This window comes from Theropithecus gelada, chromosome X (genome assembly GCF_003255815.1).
Source record: "Theropithecus gelada isolate Dixy chromosome X, Tgel_1.0, whole genome shotgun sequence".
Lineage (NCBI taxonomy): Eukaryota > Metazoa > Chordata > Mammalia > Primates > Cercopithecidae > Theropithecus > Theropithecus gelada.
This window is the reverse complement of record NC_037689.1, coordinates 17,560,879-17,588,044: the sequence shown is the minus strand read 5'-3', so window position 1 is coordinate 17,588,044 and position 27,166 is coordinate 17,560,879. Positions and strand designations below refer to the sequence as shown.

General features: G+C 41.1%; 2 protein-coding genes across 5 annotated transcripts in view; one reads left to right on the top strand and one right to left on the bottom strand.

Annotated features, from left to right (window-relative positions):
• The window catches only part of CASK (calcium/calmodulin dependent serine protein kinase), a 392,463-nt gene that overhangs the window by 180,070 nt on the left and 185,227 nt on the right, over positions 1 to 27,166 (bottom strand). The window lies entirely within an intron of this gene.
• Positions 17,186 to 21,251, top strand: GPR82 (G protein-coupled receptor 82). Its single transcript, XM_025372357.1, has 3 exons — positions 17,186 to 17,320; positions 19,826 to 19,896; positions 20,054 to 21,251. Exon 3 carries the CDS (start codon positions 20,088 to 20,090, stop codon positions 21,096 to 21,098), a length of 1,011 nt encoding a protein of 336 aa, XP_025228142.1. The 5' UTR covers positions 17,186 to 17,320; positions 19,826 to 19,896; positions 20,054 to 20,087; the 3' UTR covers positions 21,099 to 21,251.

Sequence of the window (27,166 nt, the reverse complement as noted above, 5' to 3'; positions counted from 1 at the left end):
TTTGTATTTTTAGTAGAGACGAGGTTTCACCGTGGTCTCGATCTCCTGACCTTGTGATCCGCCCGCCTCGGCCTCCCAAAGTGTTGGGATTACAGGCGTGAGCCACCGCGCCCGGCCAAAAGTAACTCTTGTGATAATCACTAGTACAAAACAAAACCTATCCCTAAAGGACATATCCTATTAAAGGCTGATGAGTGGCACTGGGCTTTCATCTTAAGGACAGAAATCCATTGTCTATACGATTTTTTTTTTCTATCATGTGTAAAGTGGTTTTCAACTACTAAAAGAAACGTATTGTTGTATTAGAGCTTCAAAAAATCCCCAAACTTTTCTATTGTTTTATGTTTCTAGCTGGAAAATAGTGCAATGTGGGCAGTTTATGTGTCAGCAAAAGAGGTTTAACTAGGGCTGGTAATATATTGCCCTCTGCTGGCCAAGGCACCATTAAAAAAGTGAGCCTCTTAAAGACTTTTCTGTGTTATTATAAAATTTAACACAGGTTTCGTCTTTCCAGTTTTTTTTTTTTTTTTTCTCTCCAGATATTTCTGGAACTCTAGAGAACTTATACTTCCCAGATTCAATACTTTATTTGTAGGTTTATTAAAACCATACATTTTTAGGCTGGCTTTTGATAAGAGGAAAGGGAAGAAGAGGCAACATGAAAATATTAGAAAGTATGCCACATACAGTGCTGTTTGAGAAATAATATAAAACAACAAGACTTGTTTAGAGTGATGTCTTAAAAGGACTACTTCAAATCGAGTATGTCCATTCACCAAAAGATGTCTTAAAAGCACAACTTCAAATCTAATATATCCATTCACCAAAAGATTACCAAGATGCTACCACCAAGGAAACAGCTGATTTGGGCAAGAAAAGAATCATCGAAGAATGTTAAAATCCAGTGGGTGAAAGGGAAACACAGTATATTCATAGAGTCTCAAAATATGACCTTCAGATTACTTATCAATTACAATGAAAACAGGGTACCTTTACAGTTGGCAGGAGTTAATAAATCTCGAGATTGAAAATTGGAAACAAGTATATAAATGAGATATATTTTTGGTCATTGGGGATAGCTGGTCTCCTTATTTAAAGCAATAAACTAGATTCTATTGAGTATTATCATATATCATGAGAGTCCATACAAAACAGTAGCTAAAGAATGTAGGCTCTAAAGTCAGACTATCTGGGTTCAAATCTAGACCTTATAATATAGCAGTTCTTTTTTTTTTTTTTTTTTTTTTTTGAGACGGAGTCTTGTTCTGTCGCCCAGGCTGGAGTGCAGTGGCCAGATCTTGGCTCACTGCAAGCTCTGCCTCCTGGGTTTATGCCATTCTCCTGCCTCAGCCTCCCGAGTAGCTGGGACTACAGGCGCCCGCCACCTCGCCTGGCTAGTTTTTTGTATTTTTTAGTAGAGACGGAGTTTCACCGGGTTAGCCAGGATGGTCTCGATCTCCTGACCTCGTGATCCGACCGTCTCGGCCTCCCAAAGTGCTGGGATTACAGGCTTGAGCCACCGCGCCCGGCCTTAATATAGCAGTTCTATCACTGTAGGCAAGTTATCTTCTGTGGATCTACATCCATCATTTAGAAAGTGATAGTAATAATAGAATCTATCTCAGAGATATTTCTAAAATTATATGAATATATATACAGTGGCTATTATTTATTATTATTAATTTTCTAAATGTGGTTCTCAGAGAAATCTGTGACTTCAACGCTTGGGGCTCTTAAGAGAAAATGAATATAGACACTAACGGGTATAGGAGGGAAGACGTGAGATATTCAATTCTTCTTTCTCTTCCCTTGACATCTATCTCTCTTTTTTTCCCCTTGATTAAGGACAGGAAGTTACATGGAGCAGGGGACTTCACCTTAAGACAATTGTATCTAGAAATTCAAAGAAGTGATTGGTAACAAAATGGCCAGGACACTTGGTCCCAGAAAGAGACAGAGACAGTGGAGTAGAGAATTCTGGGCACTGATATATGATGCCTTTTAAATTCCCTAAATCTCACTGCAATCCAAGTCACTGTTTCCCAGGGTATAGATTTTGTGTGCCTCTGTGTGTGTGTGTGTGTGTGTTTTGTAACCGGGGCGATACAATGGAACAGCATTATTTTTGGAATTCTATCCTCAACTGTTTCATTCTTAGAAATCTTTATCTACTTTTGGCTTTTTAAAGAATCTACAGAAAAGAATGGTTAGTTCTGAAGCATAATATGAACCAAATTTGACTGATATGAAGATGTTAAAATTCAAAATTTGTCCCTCAAAGATATTTTTGCCTCATCTAATTCAATGCTAAAGTTTCTCCCCTATTCTAAATCTGCTAATTTCCTGTCTGCTTTTCAACTACCACCCCTGAAATGATTCCAATTCTTATGACTGCCACTGAAGTCGCTATGCTGTGCATTCCTAAAAGACAATGTTTAGCCAGCACACTCAAGCTTATATGAAAAGCCAACAAGCCAAAGCTGAAGGATAGTGAAACTTTGATGATCAGCTCTGTGATACTGTAAAATATATATCTGGTCTTCAACCCTCTTTCCAGGCATACAATCGCTAAAATCCTTAGAAACTCCAGAATGATGTCTTTTTGTATGCTAATGGCTGACTGACGGCTGGAACCCTTAGGTAGTTTCAGGATGGGCCTGGTAGCCTTGAAAGACTAGGCAGGATTGGAGGGTTGGGACATTAATCCCCATCCCCAACCTCCAAGGAGGGGAGAAGGGCTGAAGGTTAAATTAATCACCAATGGCCAATTGTTTAACCAATCGTGCCTACACAATGAAGCCTCCATAAAAACTCAAAAGGACAGTGTTCAGAGAGTTTCTGGATAGCTGAACTTGTGGAGTTTCCCAGATGGTGGTGACTCTGTCCAGAAAGGACAGGAAAGCTCCGTGCCCCAGCATTACGCATCTTTTCATCTGTATCCTTTATAATAAACGAGTACATGTAACTGTTTCCCTGAGTTCTGTGAGGCGCTCTAGCAAATTAATTGGGCCCAAAGAGGGAGCCGTGGGATCCCTGATTTATAGCCAGTCAGTCAGAAGCACAGGTGACACAACCTGGGGCTAGCCATTGGCATCTGAAGGTGGGGGCCAGTCTTGGGGACTAAGCCCTCAACCTGTGGGATCTGATGCTATCTCTAGGTATATAGTGTCAGAACATAACTGAATTAGAGGACGCCTAACTGGTGTCCACTGCAGAACTGCTTGCTTGCTTGTTGGTTGGGGAGAAATCCCCACACATCTGGTCACAGAAATCATCTGTGTTAATTGTTGTTTAAAGAGTAGAAAAGCACTTTGTGAGTTTTGTTTTCTTTCCAAACTGTGAATTGGTTTCAATGAGGTAGGGTTTGCTAGAATGGCCTTGGCTCACAGAAACACGTGGTTTGGGAAGGGAAAGAATGAAAGTGACAGCAGCAGAAGGCAGACAAAATGCCTAGACAGATAGGGGCGAGTCCTCAGTGAAACCAATTTTCAAGCTGAAGACAGTTTAAAGCCTAGCTACATGTCCCGGGTAAATCCATGGACCAGATTGAGAACCTATCTTCCTGTTCGGTGCACTTTCCTCTGATTGATCACCCCTCACCTATTTTACATATACCTACCCTTCCCTAATTGGTTTTCTACACTGCTGTGCCCACCTTTGAGTGGTGTCTTCACTTTAACCTTTTCTGCATACTCACAAACCAATCAGCACACACGCCCCATTCTGAATCCATAAAATACCCTGGACCCAGCCACACTGAGAGAGACAAACCACACGACTGCAGGGGTGGGGGGCCATCCCTGTGTCCCCTCTCTGCTGAAAGCTGTTCTGCTGCTCAATAAAATTCTTCCCTATCCATCCTCACCCTTCAAATTGTCAGCGTATCTTCATTCTTCTTGGATGAGGACAGGAGCTTGGGAACGGCTGAACGCAGGTACAAGCCATAGCACTGGTGGGCTGAGTGGGCCTGACGCCTCAGCAGGCCCATGGCCAAGCAAAGGCCAGGTAGGGGGGCGTTGCTGGCCGTGGAGGTCCCTGATTGGCAAAGTGGCCAAGAAAAATCCTGCGTCAAAAAGGTGGGAGATGAGGAATCTTTGATTCCTGGGTGGCCACGTGGTTTCTCACTGTTTTGAGCTGCAGCTGTGCTGCAATCAGCTACTAAAGGTAAAAGTTACTGGTGGAATTCAGAGATGGATGCAACTCCCGGGCAGTTGGTTCACTGGTTGCATAAGGGTATGCAGACTAATATGAAAAAGTGAAATACTTAATCCTTTGGTGTTTATCTCTAACAGCTAAATGAAATTAAAGGAGAGTGCTAGGTTAGACTTTGTCTGTCTAAGCCCAGGCTACTAGCTTCAAAGCTGACCCCCAAGGAAAAAATTATGCAAGGACAATGAGGTACCTCTACGACTGAAACTGCCTTTGCAAAATTATAACTAAGGAAATTACGACAGTGAAAAATATCAGACCTAACCAACTCCATCTTGCTTCTAACCTCTAAACTGTCCTTGTCCATTACTGGGCATAGGCCAAACTAGCCTTGGGAAGGAACTTACAGTTTAAATAACAGCCCTTCCCAAAAGCTAAACTGTTCTTGTAAAACGAATGAAAGGCCACCAGCCACCAAGTACTGATGAGAGGGGCTGGAAATCTAAATGTTACCAGCCATTATTCTGGAGGTCATAAGATTTGCAACTTACATCACTATCGTGAACCTAACATGGGCCTTTTGAGATGTCTTTTCAGGTATTTGCATTTCCAACAACTGGATGGCCCAATCTGGACTTGCCAACCAGTTCTGTGCCTCCCACCCAGGAACTGAATCAGCATGAGAGGACAGCTTTGACTCCCTATGAGTTCATCCCCGAGTCAACCAATCAGCACTCCCGATTCACTGGCCCACTACCCACCAAATTATCCTTAAAAACTCTGATCCCCGAGTCTTCTGGGAGACTGATGCGAGTAATAATAAAACTCCGGTCTCCCGCACAGCTGGTTCTGGGTGAATTACTTTTTTTCTATTGCAATTTCCCTGTATTGATAAATCAGCTCTGTCTAGACAGCGGGCAAGATGAACCCACCGGGCAGTTACACAACCTGTGGTTATCAAGAAGGGTAGTCAATATAGGGAAAGGGTAAAACTGATAAACTATTGAAACTGGAGGGTATACTATGAAGGAACTGTCAGAGCAGTTTCTTTGGTTTTAAAGGTGCGAGAATGGAAGAGCATGTTTGGTTGAGGGAGGACCTGGAGTTCATTATTGAACAATCATAGATGGAAAGGTAGATTTCCAGACACACAGGAGGTTATTTTCAAGGGAATGGCCAGCATGGTGGACTGGATGTGTTTACCCTGAGAAGGGGACTGTCCAATTTCACCTATATATGCCAAGTGGAATACCCTGAAGCAGCAGCTCATTTGCTTCCTATGTAGACCATGTGGAACTGGCTTTATGATGACTGAATATGCCTATTACCCAAGTCATGGCAAATGCTGTGGGTAAGGGAGCCTCTTTTGTATGGGCACCAATGAAAACATGAGCATAATTAACAAGAGACTGGGGAAAGGCAGAGGGGAGAGTCACAGAACTCATTCCAGGAAGGTGGAAAGTTTAAATGATTATTGAGAAATAAGGTGAATGAAGAAAATATTGATGGGGTGAAACTGAGGAAAAAGAAAGAGGAGAGTCATGGGACTCATCTAAGCAGGGTAGAGTCTTTAGAGGGCTATTAAAAAATGGGATGGGCCGGGCGCGGTGGCTCAAGCCTGTAATCCCAGCACTTTGGGAGGCCGAGGCGGGCGGATCACGAGGTCAGGAGATCGAGACCATCCTGGCTAACATGGTGAAACCCCGTCTCTACTAAAAATACAAAAAACTAGCCGGGCGTGGTGGCGGGCGCCTGTAGTCCCAGCTACTTGGAGGCTGAGGCAGGAGAATGGCCTGAACCTGGGAGGCGGAGCTTGCAGTGAGCCGAGATCGCGCCACTGCACTCCAGCCTGGGTGACACAGCGCGAGACTCCGTCTCAAAAAAAAAAAAAAAAAAAAAATGGGATGAATAAAGTGGAAATTGATGGGGTTAAAACAAAGGCCTTCACTATAGAAGGCTGGTAGGGAGATTCTGCTGTTCTCCTAACGGTAAGGGGTTCCAAACAGGTTTGCTGTATTTACCCCAATTAGGAGAAATTGAAAAAATCAGAGGAAGAGATTACAATGAGAAAGCTGGCCAACAATTACTTGGGGCAATGTCGAGGCAGGTTAATCAAGACAAAGATTGACAAAAGGGCCAAGGTCCCTTGGCTCAACCGTCTGCTGGGGATTCAAAGCTTTTTTCTAAGGAGAAAACGGTAAATTGGTCTGGGAGTGAAGAAGAGAAATTCTGGGACTGGGACAGAAAGTAAGGGTTGGTAGGAATACGAGATTTAGAATGTTTATAAACAGGCTTTATGTAAAGAAGTTATGTCTCCTTTAACTGAATGTTTGATGGAACTGGATATTATATGTGGGTGGGGAACTGTTGCGGGCAAGCCTCCCAAAGTCTGGCCATAAACTGGCCCCAAAACTGGCCATAAACAAAATCTCTGCAGCACTGTGATTTGTCCATAGTGGACCTAACGCCCAAGCTGGAAGGTTGTTGGTTTACGGGAATGACGGCAAGGAACACCTGGCCCGCCCAGGGCGGAAAACCGCTTAAAGGCATTCTTAAGCCACAAACAAAAGTCTGAGTGATCTGTGTCTTAAGGGCGTGTTCCTGCTGCAATTAATTCGGCCCATCCCTTCGTTTCCCTTAAGGGATACTTTTAGTTAATTTAATATCTGTAGAAACAATGCTAATGACTGGTTTGCTGTTAATAAATATGTGGGTAAATTTCTCTTCGGGGCTCTCAGCTCTGAAGGCTGTGAGATCCCTAATTTCCTACTTCACACCTCTATATTTCTGTGTGTGTGTCTTCCTCTAGCGCTGCTGGGTTAGGGTCTCACCGATCGAGCCGGTCTCGGCAGGGAACGCTTCCCCTACCTATTATTGTAAACTCAAAACCTGTTGGTAAAGTCGTAATAGAGGCTACAGTTAGGAAAGTAAGGATTGAGAAAATTAAGGTAAGTTGGTACATTTGAACACATTTTACATGAAGTGGTTGGGTCTCTTTTACTTGACTGTATTATGGGGATATTGTGTCTGACTGGGGAATGTTTCCCTTACCTCGTATTGTAAAATACCCTTGTAGCAACATTAATTGAACATGCTAAATGGGAATCAGTAAGATTACCCAAGCCTACAATGTGTAGAATAGAAGCTGGAATATCAGTAGGGACAAGTTCTCCATTTGCTAGCCCTTTGTGAGCGTTTACTGGGTCTTACTCAAAAGTCTATGAGCATCTCCCAGTGACAACTACTGGGACTTTACACTAGAGACTTTCCACTTGGGGGCATTTACTACCTTGCTATGGGACATTAATTGAAGCTAACCCCTATGACTGAAGGACATAAAATGATCTTGACACCTGAAATACCCATGCTTTCTCACATGATGTCAGAGAAACATTCAAATGGGGATGGCAGTGCCCAGAATAGTTCCATAATAAAATGGAAATGGTTTATACAGGAGCATCCTCCCTGGGAAGTGCAAGGAGGAAATACTCTCAAGCAGGGAGCCTCTTTTTCCCTAGGACTGACTCTGGAACTGTGTGAGGAACTGCGGGATTCTACCGACCCTTGGACGGGGCCCCGTGAACAGCTCTCAACTGACAACAAAGAGCTGCCTGGTGTGTGGATGACAGTTCCAAGGTGAACAATCCTGTTTGGAAGGATGCCACTCTTGATCAAAGAAGGTAAGATCAAATTAGCTTGGCGGCTGAATTGCATTCTGAAAAAATGAACACAGGCAAAAGCCCCTGTGTTTGATTTTTTTACTGACTCAGTGGCCTGGCCACCTGGTCAGGCAGAAGGACAGTGGAAACCTGGCCTATTTATTAAAGGGATGCCCATATGGAGAATGGCCCTATGGAAATTTGAGGAGTGCATTAAAGTAGAATATGTCAATGGCCATCAGAAGAGCTCCTTTCTTGGCTGGGCATGGTGGTTCACGCCTGTAATCCCAGCACTTTGGGAGGCCAAGGTGGGTGGATCACCTGAGGTCAGGAGTTTGAGACCAGCCTGGCCAACATGGTGAAACCCCGTCTCTACTAAAAATACAAAAAAATTAGCTGGACGTGGTGGCACACACCTGTAATCCCAGCTACTTGGGAGGCTGAGGCAAGAGAATCACTTGAACCCAGGAGGCGGAGGTTGCAGCGAGCCGAGAACGTGCCATTGCACTCCAGCTTGGGAGACAAGAGCAAAACTCTGACTTGAAAAAAAAAAAAAAAAGGATCCTGGTTCGGAAAGTGATTGATATCAATAAGCAGACAACCCTGCGTGCTCCCTTGAAGTGGCCACCTGGGTCCATGAAATGAGTGGATAAACGGATACTGCAACAGTGCAGAGATGGGCTGCATTTAGACATGTCTCTTTTGCACCATCTCAGGTACGAAATGCCAATAAGAACTATTCTGTCTGCCAGCAAAAGAGACAGACACTGCCCATGGCTGTGGGGCAGATTTCCCTGGTGGGAAAGCCCTGAACAAGTTGGCAAGTGAGGCTGATGCTGGTAGCCCTGGGAGGCCACAAATGAGTTTGGACAAGAGTAGACACTGATTCTGGACTGGGCTTTGCTTGCCCGGTGGAAGATGTGAATTATGAGAATGCCATAAAAAAGCTAGAACAGAAGATACTGCACAGATTTGGAGAGCTGAACACCATTTCTTCAGGCCAAAGAACACATGGCACAGCCCATAATGTTCCAGCAGTGGGCAGAGATATTCTTCTCAGTAATAGTTTGCTCAGAGTGCCATAAAAGCTAGAGCAGAAGATATTGCACAGATTTGGATGGCTGTCACTTCTTCAGGCCCAGGAACACATTATATAGCCTATAATGTTCAGCAAAGGGCAGAGAGACATCTTCCTCAGAGTAACAGTTTGATAGAGAGTGGAACAGGCAATGAAAACACTGGTTGTCTAAAACAGAGGGAGATGAAAGCACGAAGAGCTGCCTTATTTGCCTTTGCAAGTGTGTGCTCACATTCAACATGAGTGGGGCTAAGGGAAGTTCCCCACTCAGTAGATTCCTCTGCTTTTCTGAGGTATCCGGGAACGGGGGGTGTGGAAGGATGCTGGTATGACTACGCATTTCTTGCCAAGGGAGGAGTACGTTGGTATAATGAGCATACTTTATTTTTCTTTCCCATATCACCTCAACATTTTTTTTTACGTTTCCTCTACCCGATGCATTGGTCCTAGGACCAGGGCTGCGACTATAAGTGCTGAAAGGAAGGTGATTCCTGAGTAAGAAACTGTAACTATGTTTTTAAACTTTGAGTCAGAATTCCTAAGGGTCTGACAGTGGGGTGGACTCCTAAGGAGTGGCTTGTGCCCTATCCCATCTGACAAAATTGGGGCTAACAATTAATGCAGCTATACTCCCTGGTGGTAAAAACAGCCCACTCGTTCTGCTGCACCTATGGAACCTTACCCTTTCTGAAAGTCAGATACAGTCAGGTTCTCTTCAAAAGTTTGGCATGTTAACTCCCTTGTTCTTTGTCCTCAAACTCAACTTCCTTGTTCTTCATGTCTCCTTGCCCCTGACTGCAGTAAACAACCTTCCTGCCAGTCCTAATCTATAGTCCACAGCTGCTTCTTGCTTGTTGCCCTTAGTCACTCACTCTGCAAATTACCCCTCCTGCCATAACAGCTCTTACCCCCAAAACTGCCCTTCCTGCCAGTGTAACCCCCTCCCTGCATACTTCAAATTAGCCAACCAGGACTAGTTTCGATTGTGCAGTCCAGCTCCAGCCAATGGAGACAGGACACAGTAGTAGAAACCTATTGTATTAGGAGTAAAAACCCCTGCTTTCCTTTGTTCTGTGTGCTCTCACCATTGCTCCATCCGTGAGATGCACCCTTCTATAGAAGTTAATTTGCCTTGCTGAGAAAACTTTTTGCAGGAGTGCTGATTCTTCTTTGTGGCACCAAAAATTTATTTCTAACATAAACGGGAGCAGACTGAGGGGGCAGCACTTGCTATACTAGTATTGTTGCCTGATCTAGACAAGCACAGTGGCTGATTCTACTATCCCATCCAAAGGTGGAAAAGTTTGGGAGTTTACAGAGATAAGGAAAAATAGTAGTGAGAGTAAAGAATAAATGGGTTATGAACTGAAAGAAATCCAGTATTATATTAATACCTCAAAAGAGGCTTAGAGCAAGAAATGATATCTTGTCTCCTAGCTCAATTATATCAGCTGCTGTAAAGGGTGAAGCTATATGTTCACCGAGAGCACTCTGACAAGACTGAATGGAAGCCTGCAAACCTGAGTGGCCTCGCCTTGGGAGACATTCATACACTATGATGAGCTGGACTGATTATTACCGATTGAATGAGATTCTAGTAATTTGGCTGTATCTTTTGAGTTGTACATCCTTTTGATGTGAGGGATCCAAGACAGAGGGTGGACTGGATACTATGAAATATATATTTGGTCTTTGGTCTGTTGTCTGGCATACAACTCCTAAAATCCTCAAAAACTCCAAAGTGATGTCTTTTTATATGCTAATGAGGTGACTGCTGTCTGGCAGTCTCCAGGTAGCTTCAGGATGGGGCTGGTCACAGGAAAGACCAAGGCAGGATGACAAGTTTGGAACATTTAGCCCTACTCTAAACCCTCCAGAGAGGGGAGAGGGGCTGAAGGTTAAGGTAATCAACAGTAGCCAGTGCTTCAATCAATCATGGCTGTGTAAGGAGGCCCCCATAAAACCCCAAAATGACAGGATTCAAGGAGCTTCTGGATAGCTGCACATGTGGAGGTTCCTGGAGGGTGACACGCCCAGGGAGGGCATGGAAGCTCCGCATCCCTCTCTTTCCCCACACCTCACTATATGCATCTCGTCAACTGTTTCCTTTCTAATATACTTTATAATAAATCGGTAAACATATTTCCCTGAATTATGTGAGCTGCTCTAGCAAATTAATTGGGCCCAAAGAGGGGGCTGTGGGATCTTTGATTTATATAGCCTGTGGGTCAGAAGCACAGGTGAAGCAACCTGAGGTTTGCCATTGGCATCTGAAGGTGGAAAGAAGTCTTGGGGACTCAGCCTTCAACCTGTGGGATCTGACGCTATCTCCAGGTAGATAGTGTCAGAATAGAACTGAATTAGAGGACACCCAGCTGGTGTCCACTGAATTGCTTCCTTGCTTGTTCATTGGGAGAAATCCCCACACATTTGGTCACAGAGGTAATCTGTTTAGACTCTTGTTGAATGAGAGAATAGAAAAAGCACTTTGAGTTTGTGTGTGATTTTGTTTTTCTTTTTTCTACCCTCAATTGGCATTGTTACCGATTATGGGTTCTTGGGTTCTCAATGCAACAGAAATTGATATGAGGCCAAAAGCGCTTTCATAGACAAAGCTTCACTGGAGCTTATGCCCAAACAAAAGGGAGGCAGCACAAGAGAGAGAGAATTCCCGGCTTCCTCCTGAAAAGAGTCATAGGGATTTTTTATTAGGCAAAGTGCAGGAACTAGTAACAGGGGAAGGGTATGCAGGCTGGGCTGAGCAAAGCAGGTCAGCAGATCTGGTTGCTATGGTTGTCTTGAGTAATGGGCCACCTGGTGGTCTGGCCTGTGGCAACAAGGCTGTAAATCAATTGTTCAGCATTCCTTCCTGAGGCAATCTTAATTATCTCATAAGGCCAATTCCTGGAATTCTTTAAGAACTATTAGCATTTGAGGTAGTGGTGTGGGTTTTGTGATCAGTGCTCTAGTGGAGGTGAGCTGAAGCCAAGCCTGTCTCTACTCTGTCTCAGTGTCAATGAAGTGGGGTTTGTTGGAATGGCCCTGGTTCAGGTTCACAGAAACATGTGGTTTGGTAAGACAAAGAATGAAAGGGCTGGGAGATGAGGAACCTTTAATTCCTGGGTGGTCACCCACAGTTTGGAGCAGCAGCTGTGCTGCAATCGGTTACTGAAGGTGAAGTTACTAGCGGAATTTAGAGATGGATCAAACTCCTGGGGAGTTGGTTCACTGGATGCATAAGGAAATGCAAACTAATAAGAAAATGCCCTTTGAGTTTGTGGATGTGTTTTTCAACTCACAAAGTCCATTTTTGTTTTGTCATTAGTCTTTTCTTAAAAGTGTTTGAAATGCTTGTTCCCCGGTGCCATAAAGAAGTAGCACTTGAGCATAAATTTAATTTACTCAGCAAGGCCATTTTTACTTCCTGCAGAAAGGGTACACTCGCCAGCAGTTTTGCCACAGGAGGACACCGAACAAAGAAGACAGGGTCATTTATAACGTGATGCGTCCACCTTACTGCTGTGTCCGGTTTCCATTGGCTGGAACGGGACCTCACATTCTGTATTTGTCTTGATTGGCTAGCAACTTAGAACTTTTTAAAAGAGGCAAAGGCAGAGGAGAACAAAGGAAGGAGGAAGTAACTTGTGGAATGCTGAGAAAGGTAAAAACACCTTCAAATAAGGAAGAGGAACAGGCTATGACCCAATGTTTGCTTGGACCAGTATAAGCATGCCAGGGCAAATATTTGGGCCAAATTGCGGGAGCTAAGAACATAAAGTACACTGATTTATTTATTACGGCTAGCAGATATTTAAGAATGTTAGCACAGGTCTTTGAATAAATTTTGCTTCTAAGAGAAGTTACTATTTATTCGTAATTAAATGGAGAGGAAGGTCTTTGAAGAGGAACCTCTATTTTACTTTTTACAAAAGCTGATAACTTTTCTGTGTTATTATAAATTTACAAACTTCAGATTGTATTTTCTGCTGTTTTAAAAGTAATTCTTGAGAGAAATGCTCCCATTGCTTGCTGAGAAACCAGCTCTTCAGAACAAGGAGAGGTTTTTCTTCATACTCTAATTAAGGGTGGGACACCCACGACCAGAGCTACTTGTGGCAGGCGGTGAGGGCCTGAGAACAGTGTGACTGGAAACAAGGCTGTGGCCAGATACCACTTCCTGGAGAGGACAGGGGGCTCAGTGAGCCTTGAACAAACCATAGCTTTGGGTAACTGCACTGTGCCTCACTCCTCCTAAAGATAACCACTGGCTTGGGTATATGTTGAACTGGACAAGGCTTACTTACTACTGCCCCTGATTTAAAGAAATAATTATCTTTTGAATACGATAGTCTAATGTGTATAAATTAGTCATGTCTTTTCTTTCTGCATACCAGCCTCCCAATGCCCTGAGCTCCTGATTGGTTAGTGAGAGTACTTAAAAGGCCAATTGCAGCCAGTTTAAACACTAGTTTGGATAGCCTAAAATAATTTCTAGATGAAGCACATGGCTTCAGGAATGACTAAGCTGTCCTGTGTCCTCTGGGTTCTGGCTCTGAGGGAAATTGATAAGGGACCCTAATTCTAACCCCAACAATCCATGTGAGTCAGGAAAGCTCTCATGTCCCCCTGCTATGTACAGCCCACCGTGGATTGCCAAAATAAATGTCCGTATGCCTGCCCTTTGATTATGGTATCTCCTCTGCCAAGTAAGTATGTGCCTGCCCTTTGAAACACTCTCACTGAACCACTCCAAATGAATTTTGGGGCCAAATTAAAAAACACACTTGATACACAAATCCATCTCAAAAGCAGGAAAATTAATACAAGACAGCACTTCAATTGTAGGACATAACTCTAACACCTCAAGGAAGTAAATCCTAAGGGTGAGAGCAGAACACTTAGGAGATCAATATTTGGCAGATGATATAGGAAGCAACTAGAACTGTTAGGTCAAGTGCATTTGGACTTGGGACAATAGAAGGGGAACCTTGAAGAGACGGATGGGCAAGATGAATGAGAACCAAAGAAAACTACCGGTGATTTGAATGAGAGAAGTCCAAAGGGGCCATTTACAGAATACTTGTAACATACTTCATTAATCTAGTATTCCCTGACATTTACTCTTTTTACCAATTGTAACAGTATTTCCTAATTTCTTAGAAGAATGAAAATTCACCTATATTTCAACTGGGGAACTCAAAATCACCGAATCCTAAAGAATTTATACTGACATTGTTGGAATAATAGTTTGCTTAACAAAGTCCAGAGTTTTCAAAGATAGAAAAATACTGGACTTGATTTCTTCCATAGTCAGTTTCTGCTACCTCAAGTCTAGAACAGGATACACAAATACATAAATCAAACAGGAAACCCTATCTGAACAAAGTTAAAAATACTTAAAACATGACCCTATCGTGAGTACCATAAGGTACCCTTATTGACCTGCAAGAACAACCAATAATTTCTTTCTAAGGCAGAGAATGAGGTCATTTTAAAGCAAATTTACTAATTGTATTCCTCTAGGCAAGCTATTTAACCTCTTTGAGTCTCCTCCCGTGTAAAATGGGGCTCCCACCACACATCTCTAGGGTTCTTAGGCATAAAAAGCTCTGTCCCATACCTGGCACAGAACTGTCACTCACTAGGCTATGTTCTCCTCTCCTTCCTTCCATTTGCTTTCACAAAGCCTTTCAGAACCACTTTGAGTCACTGTTTCTGCCCTTCTCTAATTCACAGAGCATTTGAAATCTGTATCACATATCACATATTAATCTAAATTCTTGGCTTGCTTGTGGAATCTGTTCAATTTCCAGAGACCCTCAATTAGCTTGTGACTAAACATCCTACTTCTGTGACCTCCACATGCTGCTAGGAACATAGTAGAAACTCCAATAAATATTTGTTGAATGAATTACACTGTTTAACAAAAATAGACCTAAAAACCAAAATAGTGTAAGAACTGGCAAAACTTACACCTATCCAGGTATGCTTGCCCAATAAACAACCAGTGGACTGACAACGGTTTTTAAGCAGTACTTCTGACTCTTCCTTTGTTTCTTTTTTTTTTTTTTTTTTTTGAGACGGAGTCTCGCGCTGTGTCACCCAGGCTGGAGTGCAGTGGCGCGATCTCGGCTCACTGCAAGCTCCGCCTCCCAGGTTCAGGCCATTCTCCTGCCTCAGCCTCCGAGTAGCTGGGACTACAGGCGCCCGCCACCACGCCCGGCTAGTTTTTTGTATTTTTAGTAGAGACGGGGTTTCACCATGTTAGCCAGGATGGTCTCGATCTCCTGACCTCGTGATCCGCCCGCCTCGGCCTCCCAAAGTGCTGGGATTACAGGCTTGAGCCACCGCGCCCGGCCTCTTCCTTTGTTTCAATGGTTGATTGACATCTGTGGTAGCCAGTTTCCAATATGGCTCCCAGTGATCATCACCTCCTGATATTTGCCCCTCCCACACTGATCCAGGGCTGGCTCTGTGTGACCAATAGAATACTGCAGAAATGACAGTGTTGACTTCAGAGGCTGGATCACAAAAAGGCATTGCAGCTATGGACTTGTTCTTGAATTACTTGCTTTGAGGTGAGCCAATCACCATCCTGTGAGGACAGATGGCTGTGTGACCTTGGGCAACTTATGAGATCTTTCTGAGTTTCAGTTTTCCTCACCTTTAAAATGAGACATTTCACAGGGTGTTGTGAAAACCAAATAAGACTTGAATGTAAGGCACATAGCAAGATATCTGGCACATAGTAAGCTCTCATGAAATGTGGCTAATGAATGATGGTAGTGATAGTAGAAGCTGTAGTACCAGCAATTGATTAGATAGATGTGAGATGTGAAAGAAAGAGAAATTAAGGATGATTCCTAAGTTTTTGGCTTGAATAACTGAAGGAGTGATGGTATCATTTACTGAGTTTGGAGACAATGGAGGAAAACAAGAGTGTTCTTTCTTTCGGACCAAAGATGCTTATGCCTGAACAGATAATATTACAACTATTTTTCAATCACTTAGAAATAGCCTTCCATTTCTGTTCTTCTCTAAATTACTTAAAACTGTTTTTTGTTCTATGTAATTCCTTCCCGGAACATGATACATTACTGAAGTAAAAGTGATAAGAATTCTAAAAGCCAAATTACTCTGTAATGAATGGCCATGAAACCCTGGATGAATCACTGTTCTTAATTAAATGGTAGCAAGGCAAAGATGAACAGCAGCAGAACACAATCTGGACACTTTAGGCAGTTCTCACTTTTGTTTTAGAGAGAGATATTAGCAAACATCAGAGAGAATTTATGACATAAACATGAAATAAGGTAAGCATCAGGGGTTTATGAGAAATGGCAAGGTACCTCTGTTAATTTTAAGTGAAGATTTACTGATAACTAAAGTGCTCAAGTTTGATGAAATTAGATTTCTGTTCTCTTTTTCAGACTCCCACTGGTTTAACTACTCAAGGATGAGAGGGAGTGCTTGATGCAAGTCTTCCGCCCCAGATGTACACACTTAGCTTTCATTTAGTTAGTAGGTCACAGGCTGATTCGACAATCTTGTACAAAAAGTTGGTTTCACAATTCTATTTTTAAAATTTTTATTGTTTTAGACTAGTCGTGGTTTCACAATTCTTTATTAATATAACTATTCATTTGATCTGAGGCATACTTGGCACTCCCAGGATTTGCCAAATCTATTATGAAATGCCCCAAACAGTGTATTATGTTGATAAATGGAGGTAGTGCAGGGCAATCAGAAACAGAGTGGGTTAACTCATCAGTAACCAAACTGGGACCCAACCCTGGGTGCAGTCTGTGCTTACAGTGAGTTCCTCTGGGCCTCAGCTTCTTCAACTTTAAAACAAAGGGTCTCAATCCATAGATGATCATGAAGTTCTATTTTAGCTTTATATTTGATTCTAGTAAGTTATAAGAAAACTTTGAGTTTTGTTTCTATTTTTGATAAAGATGGATTGCAAATAAGCCATCCACAAACAATTTTACAGGCAAATTTGCACCAATATTTGTATTGGGTTACTAACAGAGTGGCTCCTTCTATCACTGTGTCATATAAAACTAGCCATGGGGGATTAAATCTGTGAACTTCAGTCAATCATGCAAACAAAGCTTACTGGGGTGTAACTAGTTCATGAAATAATCATAAGGAAGTATAATATGTATATTGTCCACCAACTTCCTCCCGCTACAGAAATAGAGAAATGAGGGTTTTTTGAGGAGCTAGTTGCCACACTGACCATAACTATTGAATTTCTTCAATACTGTTTAATTTCCCCTTTTCCTCCCACTGTAGTTGGTGTCATACAAGAGTCTATTTACACTGACTAAAGATATTGGAAGAGCGAAGATCAGAGAATTTTAAGTCTGAAATTTGGCATCACTGCCCTGAACAATATAACCTTAGTTGGCATAAACTACTCATACAGGTAAGAGTGATTATTATTCATTTTTAGCTTAAAAATTAAACTCTATAAAAATAAACAGGACCTAATGGTTTAAATTTTGAAAGCTGATCCTTAAGAAAGGCAGTCCGCATATAATTATGTAGATAGTTATTAGTAACTGAAGTTAAGAGTTGTAGAACTTTTTTCATTTGTCAAATTAGCAGAGAAAAAATGTATGCACGAGTGACTTGAGATAGACATTCTCCTGAGGGGAATATAGACTTACAGACATTTTCTAAAGACCAGTTTTGCATCTGTAACATGTAATTTTTATTTCATTTCTTAAGTTCAACAGTACTTTCCAAATTTTGGAAAATAGTTATCAAGTAGTTTTATGATCAAAGTTTATTTTTGAAGGAGATGTACATAGTAGATACAAGTTTGGGAAGGTAAAGATGGTGACCTAGTTGTTGATTGCTATAGTGAGAGTCCTATAGAGACTCAACTTCTGTCTGATAAAGCTAGCCTCTGCAGAAGTATATTTTATCTCCTTTTTGTTTGGAAGCATTTACTATTCATACAGAAGCACCATTACCTTTGCAGTTTTTAGTATACTATGCATTATCTGCACAAGGCAGGAGCTAATGCTTTTCTTTAACAGCATCATAAAAGGAAGCTCCATTCCTTATGTAAAATCAAAATCTACTGTGAGCAGATAATTTTTTTTCTTAAATAAACCGGCTCATTTCACACTCCATCTGCCTGATTTTTGAACTAGTGAAGTTACAGATTAGGTTTTATATATTTATGCCAGGGTCTACACTAACTGCAACCAGATTATAATTCATCAGGTTGCACTAGATTCAGATACAAACTTACAATGAAGCATATGGACTGTTTTCTAAATACAAATAGCAAAGAAACAAAATTATAAAGACACTGGTAGACATTAATTAAGAATCTCGGTATTTAAACCCATACACAATGCACAGTCCTCAAGTTTTCAAGACTTTGGGTGTGGATTGGTTTAAAAAGTTATTACAAAATTATAATATTATTTTGAGAAAAAAACCCAAATTCTGTAATCCAAGATACAGAAAATAAATCAAACCATAATTCTGAAGGGGGTGGAGAGTAAAATTGCCCTGAGGGGCTGGGGGGATATAAGAATTTCCAAGGGCTGTGTATGGTACAATTTTTATGTTTATCAAAAGAGAACATGATTAAAAAAAAGATTGAGAAACCTTGCTCTAGATCATGAAAGAGTGGAGAATGTGGTGCCCAGAAGGCTATGGTGAAGGACACAGAGAATATGGCACATTCTGAATAGAGATCATGGTTCTTATTTGACCAGAATCCAGTAACTTTTGTTATTCTCACCTGAAAGAAGTGAGGAAATAAGGAGAAAAATAAGAATAAAAGCAATTTGTATATGATTCTTCAGCACTTCACATGTACCCTTTGAAGTGAGAAAGATTTAAATATAAGACACAAAAAAGTAAAAACCAGCATTTATGTTGTGATTAAAACATCATATCCTTTAAAAAAAAATCCTCTGAAAAACTCAGATACCAATTTACACACAAGGATATTCTAACCAACAAGCATAGCAGCTACAGTTTTTTTGTTTTTGTTTTTGAGACAGGGTCTCTTTCTGTTACCTAGGCTGGAGTGCAGTAGAATGATCATAGCTTGCTGCAGCCTTGAACTTCTAGGCTCAACTGATCCTCCAACCTCAGCCTCCCAAGTAGCTGGGACTCCAGGCACATGTCAGGATGCCTGGCTAATTATTTTGTAGAGACATGGTTTCACCATGTTGCCCAGGCTGGCCGTGGCCTCCCAAAGTGCTGGGATAATAGGCATGAGCCACCATACCCAGTCTAGTTTTTGTATTTTTTTATAGAGACAGGGTCTCGCTACATTGCGCAGGGTGTTCTTGAAATCCTGGTCTCAAGCAATCGTCCCACCTTGGCCTCCCAAAGTGCTGAGATTACAGGTGCAGAGCCACCACATCTGGCTGTAACTACAGTTTTGACATACATGTGTAAACTTTTATTGAAGTATGACAGTTTAACATTGAATATTTGAAATGACATTTTAAATACTCTTTGGTAATGACCCTGGGATTTTGGAGTCTGTCCTTGGTTGCTACACTTTTCTTCTATTCAGTTCAGGATTTTGCCTGAAATTTTGCTCACGTGGAATTGAGGTAACTTCTGAAATATGAAAAGAGACTCTTCTAATAGTATTAGGTTATAAAGGAGTGTTTTAGCCTAGACACAAAAAGACACCATTTTGAAAACTATATATAAGTAATGTGGTAATTAAAAACCAGTCAACTCTCTATTATTGTGGCCACAAAATACTTCTGTAATACTTTGGCCAACATGTATTGGTTGCATGTGCCTTAAAAATTTTTAAATTATATTTCTAGGCAAAATCAATCATCACTTACAAATTGTTTTACAATCTAAGAACTATCCATTTCTCTAAGTAAAATTATAAATCCCAGGCATGTAACTATTTACATCAAATTTTGTTTTTTAGACAAAGGCATTATCCATCACAATAAGTAACTTTTTGTCTTTATTTCAACCGGACAATTGTGATTAGAAAAGGTAAGAAGCCATCTACACTTTCCCGTTCCATCCAATACATTTTTGTTACTATTTTAGTTAATTCAATGCTTTAAAAAAAAAAACAAAAAAAAACTATTCAGCTTAAATACTGTACCAAAAATAATTTTAATATTAAATATCTGCAATTCTGTTCTAGCTCCCGTGACAAAATTCAAGAAAATCTGACATAAATGAACAACAACACAACATGTATTCAACCATCTATGATCTCTTCCATGGCTTTACCAATCATTTACATCCTCCTTTGTATTGTTGGTGTTTTTGGAAACTCTCTCTCTCAATGGATATTTTTAACAAAAATAGGTAAAAAAACATCAACGCATATCTACCTGTCACACCTTGTGACTGCAAACTTACTTGTGTGCAGCGCCATGCCTTTCATGAGTATCTATTTCCTGAAAGGTTTCCAATGGGAATATCAATCTGCTCAATGCAGAGTGGTCAATTTTCTGGGAACTCTATCCATGCATGTAAGTATGTTTGTCAGCCTCTTAATTTTAAGCTGGATTGCCGTAAGCCGCTACGCTACCTTAATGCAAAAGGATTCCTTGCAAGAGACTACTTCGTGCTATGAGAAAATATTTTATGGCCATTTACTGAAAAAATTTCGCCAGCCCAACTTTGCTAGAAAACTATGCATTTACATATGGGGAGTTGTACTGGGCATAATTATTCCAGTTACTATATACTACTCAGTCATAGAGGCTACAGAAGGAGAAGAAAGCCTATGCTACAATCGGCAGATGGAACTAGGAGCCATGATCTCTCAGATTGCAGGTCTCATTGGAACCACATTTATTGGATTTTCCTTTTTAGTAGTACTAACATCATACTACTCTTTTGTAAGCCATCTGAGAAAAATAAGAACCTGTACGTCCATTATGGAGAAAGATTTGACTTACAGTTCTGTGAAAAGACATCTTTTGGTCATCCAGATTCTACTAATAGTTTGCTTCCTTCCTTATAGTATTTTTAAACCCATTTTTTATGTTCTACATCAAAGAGATAACTGTCAGCAACTGAATTATTTAATAGAAACAAAAAACATCCTCACCTGTCTTGCTTCGGCCAGAAGTAGCACAGACCCCATTATATTTCTTTTATTAGATAAAACATTCAAGAAGACATTATATAATCTCTTTACAAAGTCTAATTCAGCACACATGCAATCATATGGTTGACTTTTGAATGGAAAACCCCACAATATAGAAAAGCATGTGACTTTATTAGGGACACTAAACTACATCATTAACATGTCACAGCTTGGTTGACAATAATCACCAAGAAAATCTCTTTGGTTTTTAAAAATAAATAAATATATATTCATAAAACTCAAAAAACAGTTCTACTTATACTGAAAGTTGAGACGGCAGAAACTTTCAGAAGCAAAAATTAAGCATACTGAAAGGATCCCACTCATATGAAACTAACAGGCTGTTTAAACTCAACTGTGAGTGCTTCTGTTCAGAACACGTTATTTCATGACTAGGATAAAGAAGCAAATGGTTTATGACTTGTCTGCTTTCTGGTAGTTAGAATACAAGGGTCAATCTATGACCAGTGTTTATTGGTAATTTTAAAATCTTTAAAAATAAGTAGCTGGGCTCAGTGGCTCACGCCTGTAGTCCCAGCACTTTGGGAGGCTGAGTTGGGTGGATCATTTTGAGGTCAGGAGTTCAAGACCAGCCTGGGCAACAGGGTGAAACCCCGTCTCTACTAAAAATACAAAAATTAGCCAGACATGGTGGTGGGCGCCTGTAATCCCAGCTACTTGGGAGGCTGAGACAGGAGAATCGCTTGAGCCCAGGATGGAGGTTGCAGTGAGCAGAGATTGCGCCACTGCATTACAGCCTGGGAGGCAGAGCGAGACTCCGTCTCAAAAAAACAAAACAAAAAAATAAAAATAAGTTAAAAAAATAAATAAATAAATAAGAAATATCCTCACTCAAGTCTTATCCAAATGCATGAATAATACAGTGAAAAAAATCCAAGGTTTTATAAACACATTATTTATTTGAAATTATCTGGCTCATGTTATTGGGAGAAGCAATATTCATTGACTCTATATTTTTAAAGCAGATGTTACTTATGCAAATGCTTAAATATTTGGATTAGGCTTTGTCAAAGTAAAAAGCTATGTCATTATAAGCCCATCTTCATCGCATTGTGCATATTTTCTTCTGTCTTCAATATAAATAATGTTATTAGTGACAAACAGTACCTGGCAGTTAATTTTTTGTGAAATAAATGAATGAATAATAAGGGAGTGTAATAGTATTATGGTTAAGAGATTGGTCTCTGAAATTATACTTCTTGGGTTCAATCTGGCTCTACTTTTTATTTAGCTGGACAATCTTAGGCAAATTACTTATCCTCTGCAAGTATTAATTTCTTCATATGTAGAGCAGAAAATACTATCTTATTCACAGATCCTATTATTAAATCAGCTGTTACTATTATGAGTAGCCATTGCTTAGTAAGCACTTGCTGTTTGCCAAGCATTCTACTTATATGCTGTATATCTATTCTTTTAATCACTACAACTCTAAAGTGTACTAATTTACTGATGAAAATATTGAAGTGGGCTGGGTGCGGTGGCTCACGCCTGTAATCCCAGCACTCTGGGAGGCCGAGGTGGGCAGATCACCTGAGGTCAGGAGTTCAAGACCAGCCTGGCCAACATGGCGAAACACACCTCTACTAAAAATACAAAAATTAGCTGGGCGTGGTGGTTTGTGCCTGCAGTCCCAGCAACTTGGGAGGCCGAGGCAGGAGAATCACTTGAACTCAGGAGGCGGAGGTTGCAGTGAGCCACAATCCTGCCATTGCACTCCAGCCTGGGCGACAGAGTAAGACACTGTCTCAAAAAAAAAAAAAAAAAAAAAAGGATATATATATATGTGCATAGTTAAGTAAATCACCCCAATTTTTTCCAATATCTAAGTGAACATTTAAAGATAAGCATTTCTTAATATTAATTTCTTTTTTCTATGTAATCTTGTCAGTAGACAAATGATGGTGACTATATTCTGTAATAAGTACATATATTACGATTAAAAAAAAAGCGTGTTCTGTCTGCCCAAAGAGATCATAAGCACGTTGGAGCTATAAACTTCTTGTCTATTTCTACCTCCACGGTACTGGTATTCTCTTCTCAGGTAACCAAACAAAAACAGCTGAATAAAACCAACCATTAATAGTAACTTGCCACTTTGTTAGAGACTGCTTAAAGACTCATTTTTTTTCTTCACACAGTAATTCCTTCAGTGTCCAAAATGAAGTTTAAAGTAAGTTCACATAATCCTTCCAAGCCTTTAATCTCATAGCATGTTTTGTTCCTGAATTAGAGCTGTAAAAGCAATTCACAGTACATTGCCCAAGAGCCATGTGTTCAAAAATCACTAGAGCTTATTCCGAGGGGCAAACAAACAAACAAACAAACAAAAACACAAAACAACCCAGCAAATTTTGTTTTTTTCCTTTTCTACTTCAATGGTTAACTGAGACATGAAAATGTTCTGAGAAAAATCCGAACATGTTCTGGCTTCAAATACTTATAGTGAGTATCAATTCGTTTAGAGTAGTAACTGGATTTTTGGCTCATTAATGCGCAGAGACAAAGGAGACTTGGGAACTTGAGGTGACCTCCCTGAATGCTAGCTGTAAATGGAGGTGTCCAATCTAGTGACTTCCTAGACATGCAAACCACAGAGTAACTCAAAGTTCATCAGGGAGAGTTTCTGAGATGCACAGATTTCTCCACAGTTACAAAAGTAGTTTTATTCTTTTTATTTTTTGAGATGGGGTCTCACTCTATCACCCAAGCTGGAGTGCAGTGGCGTGCAACCTCCGTCCCCCAGGGTCAAGTGATTCTCCCACCTCAGCCTCCCGAATGGCTGGGACCACAGGTGCCCACCACCATGCCCGGCTAATTTTTGTTATTTTTTTGTAGAGATGGGATTTCGCCATGTTACTCAGGCTGGTCTCGAATTCCTGAGCTCAAGCAATCTGCCCATCTTGGCCTCCCAAAGTGTTGGGATTACTGGGGTAAGCCATTGTGCCCAGCCTAAGTAATTTTATTCTTATGTGAGTTCTGAGACCAAAACTCATCAGACTAAGACAGTAATGTTTGTTTAACATAAGCTATACTGCATTTAATAATCTCATTGGACTTAGGAGTTTAAAAAAAATATAACTTCTGGTCAGGTACAGTGGCTCATGCCTGTAATCCCAGCACTTTAGGGGGCTGAGGTGGGGAGATCACTTGAGCCCAGGACTTCGAGACCAGCCTGATCAACATAGTGAGACCATGTTTCTACAAGAAATAGAAAAATTAGCTGGACATGGTGGCACATGTCTCTAGTCCTAGCTACTTGGGAGGCTGAGGTGGGAGGATCTGTTGAGCCCAGGAGGTTCTGTTGAGTCCAGGAGGTTGAGGCTGAAGTGAGCCATGATTGTGCCACTATATTCCTGCCTGGGTGACAAAGTGAGACCCTGTCTCAAAAAAAAAAAAAAAAAAAAAAAAAAAAAGACCCAAAAATATAACTTCTAAAAATAATTATTTAAAAAAACAATCACTTTACAGCTCTACCACTACTTTAAACAAAAAATATTTCTAGAGATTCTTACATTTAAAAAGACAGGAGAAGAGATACGCAATTTCTCTTTAAGTTACTCATTCTGATAAACTCACATTTTAATTTCCTATACTGAAGAATGAAGTATATACTCAGCTCATTATCATCATGGATATCTTTACACCATAGATGCTTTCCTAAACAGGTGATTTTAAATCATGTTGAATTTTTTATGCAATTTAAGGACTGGTTGTTTAATGGCATAGTAAATATTTTATTTAAAATATCACTTTTGTTTTCGGAGACAGGGTCTGTCTATGTCGTCCAGGCTAGAGTACAGTGGTGATCATAGCTCACTGCAGCCTCAAACTCTTGGGCTCAGGTATCTCACCACCTCAGCCTCCTGAGTAGCTAGGACGAAAGGTGTGTGCCACCATGCCTGACTAATTTTTTTTTTTTGGTAGAGATGTGCTCTTGCTATGTTGCCCAGGCTGGTCTTGAACTCCTGGGCTCAAGTGATCCTCCCGCTTCAGCCTCCCAAAGTGCTGAGATTATAGGAGCAAGCCACTGTGCCTGGTTTTAAAATTACCTTCAAAACTTACCCTATTTTAAAGTTTGGATTTCAAAAAAAACAGTGTTTTTAATATGTTTGTGTGAGTTACAGTCAAACACAAATTTGGGGTTTCAGAAATCTCAAATTTTGACTCAAAGGCCAACAAGGTTTTATCTTAAACTGTAGAAAACAGGCATACACATACTTTCATTAAGGCAGCTTTCAAACTAGAATCAGGAACACAAACCATTAAGACTAGACAAACAAAATTTAGGATAAACAACTTAACAGGGAAGTAAGTTTCTACTCCCTGGATAGAAGAGGAAGATGGCCCATTCTGTTCAATTTGCTGAAGACTCTGGGCCTATCCCTGGCCTTGTGCTCTGTCAGGGTGGGAGTTATGGGCAAATCTGGGAAGACAAGGTGAAAGGAAATCCTGCTGGCAAACCACAAAGGGAGAACAGAGGGAACACTGGTAATCTGCTAAGCATTTCAATCGAACAGCCTAATGCCACGAACCTTCCTCTGACGGGCCCTACACTCAAATGGAATTGATAACACTGGAAAGAGTTACTACAGCTATAGTTATACCTGACAGAAAAACCTCTGGCTATATCATACATGTTACTCCTGGCTCAGAAGGAGAGGAAAAGTGAAAGGATTCACTTCTAACAAGCAAAAGAATTTTTTTTTTTTTTTTTGAGATGGAGTCTCACTCTGTTGCCCAGGCTGGAGTGCAGTGATACAATCACAGCTCATTACAGTTTCAACGTCCTGGGCTCAAGCAATCCTCCTGCCTCAGCTTCCCGAGTAGCTAGGACCACAGGTGTGTGCCACCACACCTGGCTAATTTTTATTTTTTGGTAGAGATAGGGTCTTAATGGCCAGGCGTGGTGTCTCACGAGGTCAGGAGTTCGAGATCAGCCTGGCCAACACGGTGAAACCCTGTCTCTACTAGGGCAGAGTGGCAGGCACCTGTAATCTCAGCTACTTGGGAGGCTGAGGCAGGAGAATTGCTTGAATGCGGGAGGTGGAGGTTGCAGTGAGCCGAGACCGCACCACTACACTCCAACCTGGGCAACAGAGCAAGATTCCGTTTCAAAAAACAAGAGACAGAGAGAGAGAGATAGGGTCTTACTATGTTGCTCAGGCTGAGAAACTTAAAACTAAAGAGTTGATTTCTTTTTTTTTTGTAGGAGTAGGCCGGGCGAAGAGAAGTATAGCAGTTAGAAACACAAGATAAATTTATGATGATCATGTAATCCATGAGATCTTCCTAAGTACAATTATTAAAATGCCACATTCAAACTGAACGTGCACATTATGTTCAAAAATCTTACAAAAGAAATGCAGATTAACCAGTGTTAATATAATAATAAAGAATAGTGGCTGGGCGCAGTGGCTCACACCTGTAATCCCAGCACTTTGGGAGGCTGAGGCGGGCGGATCACGAGGTCAGGAGATAGAAACCATCCTGGCTAACATGGTGAAACCCCGTCTCTACCAAAAATATAAAAAAATTAGCTGGGCGTGGTGGCGGGCGCCTGTAGTCCCAGCTACTCGGGAGGCTGAGGCAGGAGAATGGCGTGGACCCGGGAGGCGGAGCTTGCAGTGAGCAGAGATCGCGCCACTGCACTCCAGCCTGGGCGACAGAGTGAGACTCCGTCTCAAAAAAAAAAAAATAAAATAAATAAAATAAAATAAATAATAATAATAAAGAAGAATAAATACATTTTTGTTTTATGAGAGTTTAAATTTCTCTATACAACATGATAAACTTTGGGGAGTTGTGGTATCAGATGTAAAAGAAACATCAGTAGGCTGGGCGCAGTGGCTCAAGCCACGAGGTCAGGAGATCGAGACTATCCTGGCTAACACGGTGAAACTCCGTCTCTACTAAAAAATACAAAAAACTAGCCGGGCGAGGTGGCGGGCACCTGTAGTCCCAGCTAGTCGGGAGGCTGAGGCAGGAGAATGGCGTGAACCCGGGAGGTGGAGCTTGCAGTGAGCCGAGATCGGGCCACTGCACTCCAGCACTCCAGCCTGGGTGACAGGCTCCATCTCAAAAAAAAAAAAAAAAAAAAAAAGAAAGAAACATCAGTAAGGCAGAACAAGAGAC

What these genes read in the sequence shown, in the direction of transcription:
- GPR82 (XM_025372357.1), top strand. Translation starts at nt 20,088, where the DNA reads ATGAACAACAACACAACATGTATTCAACCATCTATGATCTCTTCCATG.